General features: G+C 32.8%; 1 protein-coding gene across 1 annotated transcript in view; it reads left to right on the top strand.

Moving 5' to 3' along the window:
* CTNNA3 (catenin alpha 3) overlaps positions 1 to 13,477 on the top strand; it is a 1,449,816-nt gene that overhangs the window by 1,392,190 nt on the left and 44,149 nt on the right. The window contains exon 16 of the mRNA XM_045568380.1: positions 6,175 to 6,280. Within this exon, the coding sequence (XP_045424336.1) occupies positions 6,175 to 6,280 (106 nt within the window). The remainder of the gene's footprint in view (positions 1 to 6,174; positions 6,281 to 13,477) is intronic.

Below are 13,477 nucleotides of genomic sequence, written 5' to 3'. Positions count from 1 at the left end.
CACAAAAATCTGTCCCTAAATGTAAATAAACTGTATTAGGAGTTAAAGAACAACCTTAAAATATAGCAACTACATATACACATGCACAAACAGGATTTATGTTTGTATATATTTTATATACTTTTTGTCTTAGTAAAATGATATTATAGTCATGGCTTTGCAGAATAATACTGTAAGCAGGTGTGAGAGTCATCAATTCAGCTGATATTATCTGGCAAGTACTGTAATTTTTAAATAAAAAAATCAAAAGGTAAATTTTTACAAAATATTATTTGTAAAAGAAGAAGGGAAAAAAATCACATTTGATGAGCACCCATTATATACCAAATATGTGTAAAACATTTGATTTTATGTTCCTTACTATGTGACAAATATCACAATCATTATTTTAATGTAAAGAAAATAAACCCAGACCAGAAAAGTCTACTTGGCTAATAAGTATTGGTACTGAGATGCAGACAAAATGCCTTCCCAAGTCTCTACTCCTTTCAATCTACTTTATTGCAGCACTAAATTTGAATGTTAGAAATAAATAAATAACTATGCCTAAAGCTAAGACTCTCAGATAAAAGTTTCATTCATTATATTATAAATAAACACCAAAGTGCAGTCTCCCATCTAGCATGGCACACGTATTGGCTGAGATAGGATATAGTGTTTAGAATCCAGGGAGGGGGAGTGGGAGGAAATATAATGGGCATAAGAGACAAAAAAAGTAATAATATCTCAAGAAAGAACCCCCAGGACTAAAAGATACTGGGGCCATTTCAACCATTTGCCATGACCCTAAAATTCTATGTAGTGTAGCATAGTTTTTATTTTACTGGGACACAGATTTAGGTTAAATTCCTCAAGGCTGTTGTGTGTGAGCAAGTCTCTGTTATTTAACATCCTAACTACCCATTACCCAAATCTAACCCCAGTCTTTGCTCTCTGTGCATTCATCGTAATGCCCATCAATATCTAAGAAGATCTTTTAATATTTTAAAACTTAGTGTGTTTTATGGGGAGCAGCATAGCATAGTTATTAAAAGCAGATTCTGTAGCAAGATTGTTTGAGTTCAAATCCTATCTCCAATGCTTACTAACTGCATAACTGGGTCAGGATATATTTAACTTCTCTCAGCTTCCTCACCTTCAAAATAAGGACAATAATACCAAATTTATAGAATTATGATTCTGATAAAATTATGTATGGAATAGTGCCTAGCATGTAGAAAATGCTAAATGTGTTAATTATTATTATGGAAGAAAATATGTGGCATTATTGTTTTCGCCTATTAAGTGAACCACAATGTCCTGGGACTTATTCTATATAAATATCAATAGAAAAGGGGATTTAGGGGAAGGTTTTTAGTCTTGAAAAGGAGAATGATATTATGTTATCAAAGATTTAGGGACTATAAAATGTAAATGATATAATTAAGCTTTCTGTTTTGTTTTTAATCAGTAGTAGAAAACTACCAAATGACTTCATAGATATTCTCTGTCCCTAAAAAGACAAAATAAGTCTGAAAACATTTGGTATTTTTTTGTTTTTAAACCAGAGCCCTAGTTAATTGAACTGTTACTAATCTGAACCATCTTCTTATTTCTCATGCAAATCAAAAGAGAAAGGAGAGGAGGCCAAATGCCAGATATGGGATGAGTTCAGGGAAAGGAATGAGAGTCAAGGATGGGGCAGTGTGAGAAATGGCTGGCAGGTTTATCGTAAGCCAATAATAGCATCACCATCACTGTGCTATTGCAGCCTTTCCCTCTAACCTATATTTTTAAAAATTTATTTATATTACATTTTATTTCTTTAAATTGGCATAAAATTATATATATTTGTTGTGCACAGCATGATGTTTTGAAATATATGTAAATTGTGGAATGGCTAATTAACATATGCATTACCTCACATAGATGTCATTTGGCAGGCTCTGTAATTCAGAGCTTGGTCTGCCCTTTTTTTTTTTTTTTAAGAAAGATATATTATTATTATAACTGTTTATTAAAGATTTCTGGCCTCTGATTTCTTTAAAATATTTCCCATATCTACCCCTTCCTACTCTGTGTGTACCTTCCTCTGTAGGATCCAATTCAAGATTTAAGATACCATTTGCTGACAGGAGATCCTGGGAACCTATTTGAAAATGAAGGCAGCGAACAACCTTTGAATATATTTCCCAATTTAAAAGGACTTCATTACATAGCACATTTCAGGCTGAAAATTTTAAAAATTTATCATGGTTTCGGTAATTGTAGCATTCTCTGGAAGCTTGGCATGATACGGAATCATTTATAAAATGTGCATCTATTTTTGGCACTCAGTAGGAAGCTTGCCAGGCAATACATTTAATTAAGAACATGGGGAAGAGAATAATTGTTGTCTGTCTTAGGGTATTACCATCACTTTTAAGTTCTACATGTGTTTAAGGTAGTGGTCTTGTAAAAGGTGTGCATTTAAAGCTAGAGGTAATGTCCCTTCGTTAGCCCAGGGATTTTTTTTATAGGGAGAGATATTGTTTTGAGGGGAAGAGTACTTTAGCTGCATTCCTTAGATATAACTCTCTATTGTCTAAGCTGTGAGCACCTTAGCTGTTCTCCTTAGAAATAACCTTTGTCTATTGTTTAAGACCTTGAAAATTGATTCATTGCCTTTTGGGAGCTTAGACAGCTTTATTTAAGTTTTAACTTTCTCTGGAGATGCATCAAAATAATGAAATGCAATGCCTTTCTTGAACATAACCGTGTACATACCATCTAGTCCAGTCTGACGTGTAAAGTAAATTTGATAAGAGCAACTCAAATAGTGTAATGATTAATGTTGATTTTTTTTATTACAAAGCAATCTTTGTCAGCAGATTCAGAGGAAAAGTATGATAATAACCATCCATGAGGCCAGGATTTCATTGTGTTAGCCTTGCTGTTTCATTTATACTGGAAAACTGGCTTATAATGATTTTAAGAGCCACCATGGAAAAAGAGCAATGAAAGTACCTTCTTGGCATACAGAGCACAAGCATTTTCGTGTTCAGTTTTTCCAATGCAGAGTTCTCTGATCATTTAGCTTTGTATGAATCCCCTCTGTCTTTTATCACCACATAGTGCTATTCTTCTTAGTGAACAAAGATTTTCCTCTAACAACACATCTTATCAGATTTAACATTAAGGTGTCTACCCTCAAGGTCAGTCTAAGGTAGAAATAAGACAGGGACAGATTGTTTTCACCCCATTCTCTTCTAACTCCACTGTATCTTGTCCTCACAGAATCTTTCTTTTTACACCCTGACTAGCTTATTCCTCTCTCCCACCTTCCTTAATTTTCCTCCTCCCCCTGAAACATCAAAACCATTTCTTTAGTGAGCTGTTCTTTCAGCGTCCTATTCTCTGCTAGAGACAAGGAACAGAAATCCAATAATTAAAACTCTGACAGTCGGGGTGATGATTCTCAGTAGAGGGTTAGGAGATAAGGAGAGGAGTGGTTTTAAGTGGATGGAACACCTACTTTCATTCAGGTAATCATCTATCTTCTTAGGAAAGAGGAGATAGAAAATATATCCTTATCATATCCCAGTCCAGCTGCACATCTTTAGAGTAGAGCTCCCAGTAAAAAGATTTAGATAGGGGGGTGTTTGACTACCCTTTCACAGTAATGTGTCAAAGGCAATATCCATTTTACTCTGCATAAATGCTGCTCTTGTACCAAAATATTCAGTCACTCAAGGAACAAATGGAAAGTTGATCCAAAAACATACAAAGTGTACTTCTTTCTTTTTACCTACCTTGCAAAATCCTGAAATCAATCCAACTTTTATTCCATGGGATTAGAAATGAAAATTGTATTAAAGTAACAACAATAATAACAACAACTTATATTTTTGAATGCTTACTTTGTTTAAAGCAATATTGTGAGCACTTTGCAGAAATTAACTCATGTAATTCTTAGAATGACTCTAAGTGGTGAGTGCTACCGTTACCACTGAGGAACCGGAGGCATAAAATGATTTGTCTAGTTTGATTTGCATAAATAGTAAGAAGTGGTCTGTTCTGGGAAAATAGTCCAGCATAGTATGACTCTGCATTCATACTCAACTACTATGATATACCACCTTTTACTTTGAGTACAGAAAAAGGGAAACTGCTCAACAGCAAGTAAACAGATTCAGGGAGAACAGAGAGGGACAAAAATCAACCATGTAAGGAAGAATACATGAATGGTGTGTGCTCATAGTCCTCACTGACTTTCTGGGGCTCTCTGAATTTGGACTTCCCATCCTTTTTTTCCCCTTCTCTCACGTCCAAATAATGGTGTTGAATTGCCAGAACTGAGGTGTAGGCAAACAAGATAAAAGACATAATAAGATTATACAAAAGGTACCCCGTACATGACTCTGTACCTCAACTGAATGTTTTCTTGCCTAATCAAGCTGTGTATATGGATTAGCCACTGTTAGCTTGCAATCCCCAATGGCCAACAGTTATATAAAAAATATCTAGCATCACTAATAATCAGGAATGCAAATCAAAACCACAGTGAGATACTATCTTATCTGAGTCAGAATTGCTCTTATATTATCCTGGATGGAGCTAGAGCCCATCCTTCCAAGTGAAGTATCACAAGAATAGAAAAACAAGCATCGCATGTACTTGCCATCAAATTGGCACTAACTGAGAAATACTTAAGGTGCTCACATGGAAGGAATGTTCATCGGGTGCTGGGTGGGTGGGAGGCGTGTGGTGGGGATGGGTAAACTTACAACTAATGGGTACAGAACACACCGGATGGGGGATGGGCACGTTTGTAGCTCTGGCTTGGGCAAGGCAAAGGCATATATGTAACCAAAATGTTTGTACCCCCATAATATTCTGAAATATAAATTAATTAATTAATTAAAATAAAATAAAAATAAAAGAAAAAGACAGATGCTGGCAAGGATGCAGAGAAAAGGGAACTCATGCACTGTTTGTTGGGGAATGTAAATTAGTACAGCCACTACGGAAGACAGTATGGAAAATTCTCAAAAAACTAAAAATAGAACTAGCATATAATCCAGCAATCCTCCTGCTGGGTATTTTCCAAAGGAAAGGAAATCAGTGTACCAAAGGGATACCTAAGTATTCACATTTATTGCAATACTATTCACAATAGCAAAGGTATAAAGTCAACCTAAATGTCTTTCGACGGACGAAAATATAAAGAAAATGTAGTATATAGACACAATGAAATACTGCTCAGCCATAAAAAAGAATGAAATCCTATCATTGGCAGCAACATGGATAGAACTGGAACTCATTATTTTACATTAAATAAACCAAACACAGAAAGACAAATATCTCATGTTCTCACTTATGTGTGAGAGCTATTAATAGAAAAGTGGATCTTATGCGGATAAAGTGGTAGTTGCCCGAAGCTGGAAAGGGTATGTGTGTGTGGAGTGGGTGGGGGATAAAGAGAGCTTGGTTAATGGCTATAAACACACATTTGGATAGAAGGAATAAGTTCTAATACTTGAAAGCAGACTAGGGTGACTATAGTTAGCAACAATATTTGTATTTAATATCTTTTATAGTAACTAGAAGAGACAACTTGAAATGTTCCCAACATGTATTATAGAAATGATACTCAATATGATGGGTACCCTGAATTGATCATTACACATTCTATCCACATAACAAAATACTACATGGGACCCATAAAATGTACAAATATCACAAACCAATAAATTAAAAAAAAAAAAAACTGGTAACTTCAAAAAAAAAAAAAAAAGGAATATTGAAAGTAGCCCTGCTGATCAAAATGCACTGGTGGATGTATACAATGTCCAAAAGTTATGTTTTCCCCTAGAATCAGTACCTTTGCCTTGAGTTATCTAGATTCACCAAGAGTACCTCTATACTGAGTTTTATTATAATAAACAGCTGGGAATGAAGATCAAAAAGAGTTTATCTTCTTTGTGGTATTTCCTGAATCTTAACACAATAGATCTGCAATTTTTTAAAAAAAATTTCTTCATTTAATACTGGAGTCTAATTGGGGCCTGTTCAAAACTAAAGTATGTCACACCAGTAGCCAGTACTTTGGGGTGCAAATCTTTTATATATGTGAATATATACAGATACATAGGTATAGATAGAGATTTTTTTTTTCATGAAATACTATGACTAACATGTATTCTTTTATTTCAGGGGCAAAGGACCACTAAAACATACAACTGATGTGATCTATGCAGCTAAATTGATATCAGAATCAGGATCAAGGATGGATGTCCTGGCTCGGCAGATTGCTAACCAGGTGAGTTATTTACAAATGGACCCAGTGAAAGTACATACTAATTGTTCGTTGCCATTGGAATATTGATTAGAGCCAAGTTGGGTTTTTACTCTATTAGATCATTTTTTCCTAATTTATAGTTGAATTATTTTTTACTTTATAACATTATTAGTACACAAGCAGTGGACAATTAATTCTAAGGAAGTTTAATTATTTCTTAGGGTGAATTTTTAGCTTTAAATATACTTAAATTATTTTAAATAGCTTTTTCAGTTTCAAATATATTCAATTTACTTTAATTGGTTGTAATAACAAAACTGAGATTTTTTGTTGTTAATACTTAGATTTCTTTGTTTTCTATTTATATCTTTTTAATTTTTTATTTTAATTAACATAATAATTGTACATATATTGGGATACATGTGATATTTCTATACATGTATAATATGTATTGACCAAATCAGAATCATTGCCATATCCATCAGCTCAAATATTTATCATTTCTTTGTTTGGAAAACATTCTAAATCCTTTCATCTAGCATTTTGAAATATATAATAAATTATTGTTAACTATAGTCACTCTACTATGTTATAGAACACTAGAACCTATTTTTCTTATCTAAATCTATTTCTGTACCCATTAACCAACTTTTTATCTTCCCTCCCCACTGCCTTTCCCAGCCTCTAGTAACCACTATTCTACTCTCGAATTCTATGAGATCAGCTTTTTTACCACCCACATGTGACTGCAAACATGTAGTTTTTGTCTTTCTGTGCCTGGCTTATTTCATCCAACTTAATGTCCTCCAGGCTCATCCATGTTGTTGCAAATGATAGAATTTCATTCTTTTTGATGCTTAAATAATCAATGTGTATATATGTCACATTTTTAATCCTTTCTTCCATTGGTGGACACAGATTGATTCCATGCCTTGGTTATTATGAACAGTGCTGCTATAACATTGGAGTGTACATGTCTTTTCAACAAACTGATATCCTTTCTTTTCGATACATATCTAGCAGTGGGCTTGCTGGATCATATAGTAGTTCTATTTTTAGTTTTATAAGGAACATCCATAGTGTTTTCCATATTATCTGTACTAATTTACACTCCTACCAACCATGTGTAAGAGTTCCCCTTTCTCTGTATCCTTACCCATGTTTGTTATTTTTGCTCTTTGGTTATAACCATTTTAACTGGGGTGAGATGATATCTCGTTGTTTTGATTTGCATTTACCTGATGATTAGTGATGCAGAGCTTTTTTTTATGTATACCTGTTGGCCATTTGTATGTCTTCTTTTGAGAGCTATTTTGATCATTTGCCCATTTTTTAATCAGATCATGTGTTATTTTTGCTGTTGAATTGTTTGAGTTCCTTATATATTATGGATATTAATCTTTTGTCAGATGGATAATTTGTAAATATTCTCTACCATTCTATAGATTGTCTCTTTTTTGTTGATTATTTCCTTCGCTGTGCAGAAGCTTTTTATTCTGATATAATCTGATCTGTCTATTTTGCTTTTGTTGTCTATGTTTTTGAGGTCTTATTAATAAAATCTTTGCCTAGGCCAATATCCTGAAGCATTTCCCCTATATTTTCTTCCAGTAGTTTTATAGTTTTGGATCTTACATTTGCATCTTTTTTTGGGGGGGAGTTGATTTTTGTATATGGTAGAAGATAGAGGTCTAGTTTCATTCTTCTGCATATAGATACCCAATTTTCACAGCACCATTTATTGAAGAGATTGTTCTTGGAATTGTTTCAATGTGTGTTCTTGGAACCTGTGTCAAAAATCAGTTGGCTGCAAATATGTGGATTTATTTCTGGGTTCTCTATTCTGTTTCATTGGTCTATGTGTCTGTTTTTATGCCAGTATCATGCTGTTTTAGTTACTATAGATTTGTAATACTTTTGAAGCCAAGCATTGTGATAATTCAAGTTTTTTGTTGCTGTTGTTGGTACCATTTTTTTTTTGCTCAGGATTTCTTTGTCTATTTTGGGTCTTTTGTGGTTGTACATGAATTTTACCATGTTTTTTCTATTTCTGCGAAGAATGTCCTTGGTATTTTGACAAGGATTGCATTGAATAGCTAGATTGCTTTAGGTAGTATGAACATTTTAATATTAATTCTTCCAATCCATGTATATGAGATATCTTTTCATTTTCATTTTTTTGTGTTCTCTTCAATTTTTTTCATCAGTGTTTTGCAGTTTTCCCATAGAGGTATTTTGCCTCCTTGGTTTAATTTATTCCTAGGTATTTTTTTTTTTTTGTAGCTATTTCTAGGTAAATGGTATTGCATTCTTGATTCCTGTTTCAGATTGTTCACTATTGGCATATAGAAATCTATTTACTTTTGTATGTTGATTTTGTATCCTGTAGCTTTACTGAATTTGTTTATCAGTTCTAACAGTTTTTTTGTGGAGTCTTTAGTTTTTTTCTAAATACAATATCATGTCATCTGAATAGAGACAATTTGACTTCCTTTTCTCTAACATAGATGCCCTTCATTTCTTTGTATTTCTTAATTACTCTGGCAAGGACTTTCAGTATTATGTTGAATATAGGTGGTAAAAGTGGGCATCCTTGTCTTGCTCCAGATCTTAGAGGAGAGACTATCAGTTGTATCTTTATTTTTGCTCTTCAAGTATTAACAGGTTTCAAAATTTTATTATATTAGTTTTTCTGTGTGAACAATATATTCTAACATTCTATTTAAAATTGAAAGAAAAATAGCATTTAGTAGAATGCTAAAGACTTGTTCATAAACAATTTGGTTTCTTTCCCTTAGATTTCTTCTATTTCAATTTTTCTATGCAGCAGCTACATTATTACAGTTACCTTATGCTTAGCTTTAATTAAAAAATCTGTTAGTTTCATTAATAAATGTGCATTGAGACATTCAATTAATATTTCTGGCTGGGGTATAATATTACTTTGCAGCTTTTATATTATACTCAACTTCACAATACATATTTATTTCCCTTTGGGGAAAAATATATTTCTTTTTGACTTTGCAACTATTATTCTATGTTATTTCTTGCTTATATACTCAGAGGAAAACTTTATTGGGCTGCTTTCTTGTGCTTACTGTTATTCACTAATTTCATACTCTGTTTCTTGGAACATGAAGAACTCTTTCCTATTAGAAACTCTATTTGTGGATAGAAGGAAAGAGAAAAATATAAGGACTAATAAGAGCAGAAAAAATATTTAAAAACATTTCTTGAACATACATTTCTCTTCAATATATTGCTACTTTAAGCATTATAAAATTTTATTAATCTTGCTTTGTTAATACTTATTATTTACAACTAAAAACAAACTATCCTGAGTCAAAATTTCATAGTCTGAATAAATGACTGAAGCCCATATATGCCCATGGTTTTCCTAATTTTAGAATTTTATTGCATTCACTTTTATGAGAGAGACTAAATCTTAGTGGAATAAGTGAACTCATGGTACATCAGACAGATTTACATGTATTAATAACATTTTGAATACTGAATGCTTCCTACCACTTTTCTTCTTTTGTTTATTCTGGAACACACAATTTTCAAATAATGGTGTCACTTTGAAGTTTTTTTTTCTTACATCAGTATTCTTTAATTGAATCAGATCACTTTGTAGTAGGTACTTTTATAACATAGCTTTATTAAATTTTGCCATTGATTTTAGCATTATTTAAATTGTATTGGAAAAAGCTGAAGTATTGTCTCACTTCCATATAGCTTTGACATTTTAAGAGATACTTAGAGAAGTAGTCACTAATGAAGAATTATGGATAACTCTCTTTGACCTTTTTCACTTCGTATAGTAAAGTAGCTTCAAATGAATTACTTTTGCTCTCAACAAATATGGTTCTAAAGTATCAAAATTGAGAATAAAGAAACTAACTCAGTTATTATCGTGACTGAAGGTCAAATACCAATTAATTGCCAATTAAACCTAGCATAGACTTAAAATAGGTACAGATAAATTTATATATATATAAACCAATTAGTTTCATTCCAAAAGTTTAGACCAATTAGTTTCATTCCAAAAGTTTCATTGTCAGTGTTCATATGTAGAGAGAATGAAATAAAATCAGATTAGTTAATGCTTCTAATTTTGCTTGGTTGGCCTTTTTAAAAAATCTTTTTTCACCCTTACTTCTTGCCTTGCTTTCTTGAATGCATATTTATTGTGTATATGCTATATACAATTCACTACTCTGGTATTGCCACCACTAACTAGAAAGAGAAGAACTAAAACTTTCTGTTTAAACTTCCAGTGTCCTCATGTAAGATAATTTGTCCCAATCACCCAACATTCCTTGGACTTCAGAATTGTTTCAAGATGGCATGGTAGCTTAAATGTGCCATCTAAGACATATTTGTAGAATTCTGGTACAAATTTTGTCTTCTTCAAGTCAAGATATTGTTAGCTATAATAATTAAACATTTTGCTTATGAATAAACAGAATGACAAGTTGGAGAAGTGGAATATGAATCTAAGATTCCAGATTCCTGGTACATATTTCTTCTTATTCCTCCACTTTACACTGTAATTCATCATATTAGTAAATATTATAAATTAGATGAACTAACACCTCATGAGGTAGAGATAATATACAGAAAACTTTCACTTAGTTACAGAAGCAGTATACCCCAAATAGAAAGGAGATGAATAAGAATCAAAATTAAATTAACACCTCTTTGCTAAAGTGTTTTGCATAAGGAGAGAACAAAATTAGACTTTTTGACTCCTGAGTGATGTGTTTGAAGCTTAACTACTTCTTTGCTGTAATTTTGCCAAAGCAAAGATATCCAGGATAACAACCGGGCACTCCCATCTTATCCTAACAACATTAAAATGCATTTTCAATGTCAATTACATTGACAGTTAATGCTTGTTCAAGAAAAGATGACATTAAAAAAACAAAGAGGTACAAGCCAAATCATACAAAATGCCCTTAATTATGAACAAAACAATCTATAAGTGTAATTTATATTGATAAATTTTGACAAAATGTTGTTTGGGGCTAACCTCATTTGAATTGTTTTGTGCTGTTATAAGAGTCAAAAAATTTTATTGTAATAAAACTATACTAAAAAGAAACTTCTGGACCATTCATTATATCATTATCACATGTGTCTTACAGATATTTCCCAGATGCACCTTGTGACAATATGTGTATGTTACTATTATCATCTGAAATTTATTTCAAGCAGAGATTTTGATGCCTAGATTTGTTTTCCAAATTAATGGACTCCTACTTTATAAAAACAAATACATAGAAAGTTCTCAGGAATCAAATAGAACTAAATATATACTGAAATATTTGATCTGTTTGCATCGTTGAAATAATACACTTCTGTTCAAAAGAATGATAGTTTACTATTTTTCCTTTATTGTATGTTTGCCACTTTTCCATTGAAACAATATTTTAAATGCTCTGAGGATGATTACATATTCAGGTTCATTTAATATAAACAAAACTGTGGTCCTAGGAACCAACAAATAAGGTTTTCTAGGGTATAGGTGGAAGGAGATATTTGGTATAGGAGGGGAAGAGGAAAGATGAGGAAAATTTCTCATCTTTACAGACATCTGGCTGGCTGTCTTTAACCAAATATTCCAAACCAGAATTTTTCTGAGTTACCTTTCCACCATCCTTTCCACATCCTTATTATATGTACAGGATAGTACATTTTTATCAGTTTGTTTCAACACAAGTAATTCTTCAGTTGACAAATTTCAGGTGTCAGGAAGAGGATTATACTTTTAAGTTAAAATCTATTACATGGGAAACTTATTCCTTCTGAGAATTTCTCATGGAAGTAACGTAAAGCTGAAAAGTAGGCTGGGTCATAACTGTACATCTACTAAAGGAAAAGAACTTTGGTGAAGACAGAAAAACATCTTTGTAACTTGTATTAGTGTTCAAAGTGTGTGTCACTTTCTCAATGGCTGTATGCACAAACCAAGTTGAAACTAAAAATGAATTTGAAACAATTCTTAAGACAATTCCAGCCTAAATTTGAATGAAAGGTGACAAAATTTTAACGGCATATATAACTTTTGGCAAAACAACATTCATTGAGATATGTCATGCATCATAGTTTTCCAGATATTACTCTCACAAATCAGCATGTCCCATCTTGATATAAGTCAGTGTTATCCTCCATCATTGATATTATAAAGGAGTTCCACTGTATTTTTAATTATACTTTTTATTTGTTCTGTGTTTCAGAAACCTGAGTTTGCTAAGCAGGAGCTATAATAGGCATAGCAAAGAAAAAAATATGTAAAATATGTTGAGATTTCTAGGTATAGAATCAGCACAAATTAATGGCTGACCAGATTTAAGAGATGGGAGAGAGGGAGAAGGCACTCTTCAGTGAGATAGTTAATAGAAAAAAATATATATAGGTGTTGTAGTAGGCAAGGTAGTGGATGAAAGACTTGAGACTTATATGTGTTGAGTGTGAGATGCTGAGACATTGAAATGGGAGGGCAAATGCAATAGGTATATGGATCTTCTGACGACAGGGTTGGATGACAGGGATTTGTAATTTGTATTGTATAAGTGATGAATGAAGCCAGAGCACTATCTTCTGTTGTCCAAGATGAGAGTGAGAGTGAAAAGATGTCAAAGAACAAAAGCTAAGAACATCAACAGGGACAGGCAAAAGAAAAAAAAATGCATACAAAGGAGGCCAGGAAGGCTGATATAGAACTAGGAGAAAACCTCAAAGGACATATTTATGAGAATTCAGGGAGTTGAAATTCAAGAAGAAGAAAGATTGAAAAGCTACAGAAAGGTGAAATAAGGGAAGGAGTGCAACATATATATAATGCATTTGGAGATTAGAAGACTATTCGTAATATCAATGTAATAAAATTCTGTGGACTGGAGGAGTTGAAGCCAGTTTCCAATATGGTAAGGAAATGAGGAATCTGCATTGAAATGTTTTTAGAAGGCATGGTAATGAACCCCAAAATAAAGGATGAGATTACAAGGCTGAGGGAGAGTTTTTGTTTTGAGGGACTTGATAGATTCAAGGATTGGAGAAAAACAGACACTAAAAGTACAGAAAAAGATGGGATCATTGATGATCTGTGACCCTGAGCAAAGTAAAATGAGATAAGCTCTGGACTGGGTTACAGGTGAGGAAATGAGCCCTTCAGGAAGGAAAAAGGCATTGACACTGAAGGCTTTTGCTACC

Source organism: Lemur catta, chromosome 14 (assembly GCF_020740605.2).
Source record: "Lemur catta isolate mLemCat1 chromosome 14, mLemCat1.pri, whole genome shotgun sequence".
Taxonomy (NCBI): Eukaryota; Metazoa; Chordata; class Mammalia; order Primates; family Lemuridae; genus Lemur; species Lemur catta.
Note: the sequence above shows the minus strand (reverse complement) of the source record. Positions and strands in the feature narration are given on the sequence as shown.